The 6,792-nt window shown below is 60.2% G+C and overlaps 1 protein-coding gene across 1 annotated transcript; it reads right to left on the bottom strand.

The window, feature by feature from the left end:
• Window positions 1–746: 746 nt before the first annotated feature.
• On the bottom strand, window positions 747–6,150 carry MYL2 (myosin light chain 2). The gene is made up of 7 exons (XM_040986885.1): window positions 6,075–6,150; window positions 4,998–5,087; window positions 3,696–3,771; window positions 2,714–2,818; window positions 2,209–2,287; window positions 2,049–2,097; window positions 747–1,006 (listed from the first exon to the last, which is right to left on the bottom strand). The coding sequence occupies exons 1-7, from the start codon at window positions 6,075–6,077 to the stop codon at window positions 908–910; spliced, it is 501 nt and encodes a 166-aa protein (XP_040842819.1). The 5' UTR covers window positions 6,078–6,150; the 3' UTR covers window positions 747–907.
• Between the last annotated feature and the right edge of the window lie 642 nt (window positions 6,151–6,792).

Below are 6,792 nucleotides of genomic sequence, written 5' to 3'. Positions count from 1 at the left end.
GGGGAGGCCCAGGAACCGGGTCGGGAGGGCGCAGGCCTTGGCTGGTGGAGGTGGGACCTGGCCCGCGCCTCCTGCAGCCGCATGGGGGAAGGGGGTCCCGGCGGTGGGGACTGTGGTTGGCCCTGAGCCTTAGAGCACCCCCCCTGGCTGGCCCCGCCGGCTTCCAGCAGTCTTGGTTTCTCTGGTGAGTCCTTGGTGACCCTGCCCTCCCCCTTCAGCGCTCTGTACCCCTGGAGTCTCTGGACATCTCCCATCTTTAAGGTTTTCCTCGGAAGGTCATGGCCGTGGTGTTCATCCAGGGCGACCAGCAGGCCCCCCGCGGTGACAGGCAGTGAATGCCCCAGACCCCGCGGGGGTGGGTGGGGGTTGGGGTGTCGTTGTGTGATGCTGATGGGGGGAGCAGTATCCCTGTCCCTCTTGGGGCTGCCCAGGGCAGAGAAGGTGCTGGAAAGGCTGCACAGCAGAGTGAGGGGACCCCGAGTCGGGATTCCAGCCCTGCGTGGACCCCAAACAATGCCAGCCGGGTCTGCAAGGACAGAGGTGGCCTGGCTGCTTTGTTAGCATGCAGGATCTATCGACTGCACTGTGGTTTCGTTTGTGCGGAGGCTTCCTCTTGGCTGGCCATCATGTCCACCTGTGGCCCCTGAGTGGCAGCAAAGGTCTATTGTAAATAAAGAGTCGCTGAGGCTAACGGCAACATAGCAGGCACTCGCTATGCCACGTCAGGTATGCCTGTGTCACAGATATCATGACCACACACGATTTCCGTTTATTCCAGCGTGGCGCTGGGACGTGTTCCCGTGATCAGGGCAAGGGCAGGTTGGTAGGCAAGGCCACGTGGCCCCTAGGCCAGAGGGCAGGCACGTAGGGCCAGGCCCGCCCCCAGCCTCCCACGCCGGCGAGGCCCCTAGTCCTTCTCCTCCCCGTGGGTGATGATGTGCACCAGGTTCTTGTAGTCCAGGTTGCCGGTCACGTCCGGGGGGAACGCCGTGAACATCTGGTCAATCTGCAGGGCACAGCTGGGGGTCAGCAGGGAGGGGGCTTCCCTGTCCTTCCCTGGGAGGAAGGGGTCCTTCCCCTTCCCTTGTAGTGCTCCCTCCACCCCGAGGGGAGGAGAGCTCCCAGCACCAGCAGCTCAGTGTGGGGCACTAAGGCAGACTGGGGGTCAGCAGGGAGTTGGTGGGCTCAGCCTCCTCTGCCTCTCTATTCCTGCCCATTCCGAGGCGCCGGACCCAGAGACTCCCAAATACATCCTGCGGAGGCTGGGGGAGGGGACGATGCTACTGCCATAGGGAAAGCCACAGCTCGGTGGGGGGGACCCGCGACCATGCCCAGGGGCCAGCAGCTTGGGTCCTTATGGGGTCCACAGAGAGTGGGGGTGTTTTCTAGACACAACCTCCTTTTTCACAGGCTCCTAATAGGCAGCATGGAGGTGGCCCAGAGCACCTGCTGGCTCACACTGTGAGGGTAACTGTGAACCCCACTTCATAGATGGGACATTGCTCACGCTGTGTTGAGGAAGTGTGTCCCAAGTCACACAGCTGGAAGATGGAGGGGAGGCTTTGGAGGTGAAACTGGTTGGTCAGGGGTGGGCAGGGCGGGGAGAGGCCTGCCTGGCTAGGAGGGGCGAGACGGTCCATTGATGACACTGGCAGTGTCCCTTTCCAGACACGTTATTGTCCGCTGCCATCTGGACTGGGTGTTGTGAGAACTGCCCTGGTCAGAGCTGAGCTGTGTACAACCTGCTCAACTGTACTGGGCAGCTCTCTCCCAACAAGGAGCTGCTGCTCTTCCCAGTCTCTCAGGGACTCTTGGGTTTGAGTCTAAGCTCTGGCATTTTCCATCCTTAAAAGAATGCTTAAAAGCAAGCAACCACTCCTTGGGCCTCAGTGGTCCCATCCCTACCTCTTCCAGGGGTTGAGAGCGGCCGGGGTTCAAGAAGGCTGGCTGGGTCTGTCTGTGGGCCTGGGGCAGCGGTGAGGAGGGCAGGGGAGCCCCTAGCAGGTGAGCCTGGGAGCTGGGGGTGCCCACAGGGGAGGGGCCCTTACCTCCTCCTTGGAGAAGCGCTCTGCCTGTGTAGTAAGCATCTCCCGGACACTGCACAGGGAGAAGGGCGGGTTCAGGTGTCAGGGGATGAAGAAAGACCCAGGGACCCCCCTCCATATCAGCCCCTTCCCCACCTCCTCACCCCCTCCCGCATCCACTCACTAGTCGGCTTTTAGCACCCCTTTGCCTTCAGGGTCGAAGACTTTGAAGGCGTTGAGGATGGTCTCCTCCGGGTCTGCTCCTGAAAAGGCAAGCAGGGAGCCTGTGTTGTGCAGGATCCTGGTCCAAGTGGCCCTGAAGGATGCCCGCCTCAGCCCCTGGAGATGCCCGCCTTGGCCCCGCGTGCCTGGGCAGGGAGGGTCCAGGTCAGATGACATCTGATTTAGACGCACAGGGCTCTGGGTCCTGATGTTGACTACACTCGTCATGTGGGCCTCAAACAAGAGGCTTCTGTCCTGAGCCTCAGCTCTCCCCTGCCCAGAAGGCGCCTCCCCCTCCCGCAGGAGGCACACGTGCTGGGCTCCAGGCGATGGGGTTGGCCGCTGTGGTGTTCTTCTCCCACGATCCTTTGCTGCCCAAAGGTGAACATGGAGCAGTGCACGAGCACCCCACATAAACACACAGGTATGTGCATATATGTACATACATGACACACGTGGTCACACACCCTTAAGTTTCTCCCCGAACATGGTCAGGAACACGGTGAAGTTGATCGGTCCCGGAGCCTCCTTGATCATTTCATCAATTTCTTCGTTTTTCACGTTCACGCGCCCTGGGGAAGGAGATGGAGGCTCAGGGACTGGGGCTGGAGGGCCACGGCCACGGGGGCGCTGGCCTTGGCGAGCCTGTATCGGGGCGACGGTCCAGGGATAGTCAGGAATTGGGCAGAGGGGGCCAGAGAGGCTGTTCAAGGTATTTATAGCAGCCAGACAGGGCTCCCGCAGCTCCGGACGGGAGGGCTGGGCTATTTTTAAAGCCGCACCTTACCAACTTGAAACCTCATTGTTCCCCTGGTGAGAGTGCTGCTTCTCCCCTGCGGGTGGGAGAGCAAGATCAGAGATGGGCGTTACCAGGGAACTACCTCAGCCTGTCCCTGCCCCAGCCTGAGCCATTTGTACCTCTGAGCCAGTTTAAAATGTCACCCCCTGCTTAGGATGACTGACGTTTCAAATGCGTAAGGCTGCAGTCCGTACGCGTGGTGGGATGTTCCCTGGAGAACTGTGCAATGCACAAGCCACACGGCTGTGTGTGGTTGCCCCTTGAGTTGTAAGGATGGGAACAGGCCATGGCAGAGAAAGTGTGGGTGTGGAAGTGCTGAGTGTGGTACGTACACGCCCCGTGCACGTGTGCTTCCAGATGTTCAACTGAGCAGAATTCAAAATGGAATGAGCCCAATTAAAAAAAATAATAAACAGGCCTAGCAGGACCCAGAGAGGCTGCACCCTTAGCAGGGGCGGGCGGCGTCCCGGCCGTTGTTTCAGCCTCTACTTCGCAGCTTTTCTGTGGCGAGCTGGCACCGTGCTCCATGGTCCCAGAAAGATATGTCATAGAAAAGTAGGCTGTGGGCATCCTGACAGGCTCAGCTCCTCCTCTGGGGATTGCCCTGGGGGCAGTGGTGGGGCGGGGTGGGGGTGGGGACCAGCGCATACCCAGGGCTGCAAAAGTGTCTCTCAGGTCGTTCTTGTCGATGAAGCCGTCCCTGTTCTGGTCCATGATGGTAAAGGCCTGGGGGAGGGAGGCAGTGCCATTCAGCTGCAGGTCATGGGGGGTAGTTTCAAGGGTGAGGGTGGTGCGGGCATGGAGTTTCTGGAACCTTCTAGAGCTGAGCAGCACTATGTCTCCAAATGCACAGCTGTGCCGGGGCAAGCCTGGAGGGACCTGAACGCTCCGTGGCCTCAGCAGGCCCACAACCAGGAGCTAGCCCCACGGGAGTGGGGAGAGCAGGGCGCTGGCAGAGAGGCGGGCAGTGCTTGTCAGGGGCCGGGCGGGGTGGGCATGGCCGCTGCTGGGGCAGAAAGCCTGGCCTTTATGGTCTGACTGTACAGAGGCGAGTCTTACAGCTGGTAAATTGTATTTTAGCAAAGCCACAGTTTCCCGATTAAAAAACGGGAATCTCATCCCCTCTGCCATTGGCTGTGATGGGGGACGGGGGATGGAGGGGCAAGGATTTTCCCCATCAGCTCCAAGCGACGCCCAGGAGTTCCAGGGGAGGAGTTTGGAGGTCCTGCCCACATGCCTGCCGCTCACCATCACATCGTCCACCCCCTTCTCCCTGGAGGACGACTGTCCTAAGGTCAGGTACAGTGGGAAACTGTCCCAGCAATTCCTCCTTTCCTGGGGGCCGAGGGGTGTGACCCTCCTGTACCCAGGGGACACAGAAGACGCCATGGCAGCTGTCCAGCTGGGAAGCCACTCGTGGGGATCTGTTAGATTCCCGATCGTTTCCCCTCTGTCCCACCTCAGCCCCGTGCTGGGGGGAAGGCCACCAGGAACAAAGGGACACTGGGGTTAGAACAGTAAGTGCCCCCTGCTCAAACCAGCCAAGATGCCTTGGTTGTTGCTGCCCAAGCGTAAACTCGGACCAGCCCTCCTCCTGTCCTCTCTGTTTCTCCCTCTCTCCCTGAGCCCCTTCAACCTAGCCATCCTGCTTTGGGGATTTACCCCAAGGAAGTGACCAGAGATGCAAGCACAGATGGGTCTCTCTAGCTGGTATGTGGACCCTGCACCCACAAAGCATAGTGAGAAGCACTGGAGAGCAGATGGGGACACGAGGCCCCGGGGCTGCAGAGCAAGCTCCGTGGTGATGTGGAGGGTACTGCCGCTGGCGACACTGTGATGCCACCTCCAATATGTCCAGCAGCGAGTGTATTTTGCTTTGTTAGTAGAAGGTGTTGAAAATGGTGTCACCAGCAGGTCCCCACCCAGCCTGGGTCCCTCCCGCCAGCACCCACCTCCTTAAACTCTTGGATCTGCGTCTGTTCAAACATGGAGAACACGTTGGAGTTGGCTCCTTCTGCCCTCTTCTTGGCTTTCTTGGGTGGCTGTGGGAGGATGGGTGAAAAGGTTGAGAAGTGGGGAATCAGAAAACCAGGGCTGTGGGGCTGGGCTTAGCTGCTTGGCTCTGAATTGGGTACGCAGCGGCCACACTAGCTATGCAGGGCGGTGCCACAGTAGCCGTGGGAGCACCCGGATCTCTGCAGGGCTGAGAAGATCGTGGCTTGGGCCCTGGCTGGGGTCTCTGGCTGGGATGAGGACCCCAGGATCCAGCTGCTTCCCTTCTAGTGCCTTTCCCAGCAACGCTTGGGCACACATGGAAGGAGTGGATGGAGGGAGAGATGTGCGGCTCACAGCCAGAGCAGTGGCAAGGCGGCATGACGCCTTCCCGGGTGTAAAAACACAACCCACGCTGGCCCTCGATTCAAATGGCAGTGAAACCTTCTCCCTAAATGTTGTCCCCGTACCAAGTCAGCCCACTTCTCCCCGACTCAAAATAACAGTGACGCTTAAACCCCGGGTGCCTGTGACCTTGCTGGCCGTGTAGAATTGTGACTCCCTTTGCACAGGGAAGGTAGCCGAGGCCCAGAGAGGCCAGGTGACTGGTCCCAGGTCACACAGCCACGAGGACTGGCCCAGGCTGGGAGGTGGGCAGTCTGCTTGAGGAGTCTGTGGCCCACTCGCTGACCGACTGACCACAGTGAGCCCAAGCATGCCCCCTCCCACAACAGCAGCACTAGCTGGCAAGGTGACACCCAAGGAGTGTGCCTAGCAGACAGGGCTGTGGCATGAAACAGCAATAGGAACCATGGCAACACTCTGCTCTGGGCTCTTGTGTCTGCCCGGGGGCTATCGCTGCCCTGGGAGGATAGCAGAGGCGGTATCCATCATGGAACCCACAGGGGTATCCCTCCCTGTGCTCACGGCCAAGGGCTGGGTCCCTGCCTTTCTGCACCTCCCCTTGGGTCCCTGGCTCCAAGATGGGTCTCCTTCCCATCCACCCAGCTTTGTCCACGGGACCCCATGCTGCTTACCATGATGGAGGGGACTGGGCACTGCCTCCCGGGAGTATGCCACTCTTTGCCCTGCTCCCCTCGGCCACTGCGAACAATAAATACTTCCTCCCTGCGTTTAAAAATAACCCCATGACCACTTTTGGCCGTACTAGGTGAGGCGGACGCCACCTATGGCCCTCCCTGCCCGTCCCCCACTCCGCCCCATGCCGTTCTTCTGAAGTAAGGGCAACTTGCCTGCCACCCGGCGACACGTGAGCCCTGAAAAGGCATTCAAGGTTAAAGAGGTGGCGGTGGGGCTGTGGTCTCTCAGAGATGCTGCCTGCTTCCTGCACCGCGGGGGCCGGACACACTTGTGCTTGTCAGTTTGGGAAGGAAGGAGGCAGGCAGAGGGGACAGCTGCAGTTCTTGACCCGCGACAGGCGCCAGTCCCATCCTGTGGCCGTGGTGTCTGCAGGGCACCCTTCATGCCCATAAGGTTGTTCTGGGTGTCACCTGGACAAGGTTGCCGATCGCCTGCTGCCTTTTGCCCCGGGGGCTGCAGGCCAGGAGTCAGGGAAGGGGTTCTCTCCTCTGTGAGCCCAGCACCGGCTGCTGAACTCCATCTTTGCGGGGCTGGGGGAGTGTGTTCACCATCTCCACTGCCAAGCTCTGCAGTATGCCAGGTGCCAGGCTGCGGCGGGGCCCCTCGTGGAGCTGGTGTGAGGGGGAAAGACAGGCACCCCCTGTCCATGGTCCG

The sequence above is a fragment of the Ochotona curzoniae genome, unplaced genomic scaffold (genome assembly GCF_017591425.1).
Source record: "Ochotona curzoniae isolate NIBS_2020 unplaced genomic scaffold, NIBS_Ocur_1.0 contig_46, whole genome shotgun sequence".
Classification (NCBI taxonomy): domain Eukaryota; kingdom Metazoa; phylum Chordata; class Mammalia; order Lagomorpha; family Ochotonidae; genus Ochotona; species Ochotona curzoniae.
The sequence above is the reverse complement of the archived record's forward strand: the minus strand, read 5'-3'. Positions and strand labels throughout refer to the sequence as shown.

What these genes read in the sequence shown, in the direction of transcription:
- MYL2 (XM_040986885.1), bottom strand. An exon ending in AGACACTTTTGCAGCCCTGG is followed by an intron (nt 2,819 to 3,695) that starts GTATGCGCTGGT and finishes CTCCTTCCCCAG; the next exon opens with GGCGCGTGAACGTGAAAAAC. An exon ending in GTTCGGGGAGAAACTTAAGG is followed by an intron (nt 2,288 to 2,713) that starts GTGTGTGACCAC and finishes TTGCCTTTTCAG; the next exon opens with GAGCAGACCCGGAGGAGACC.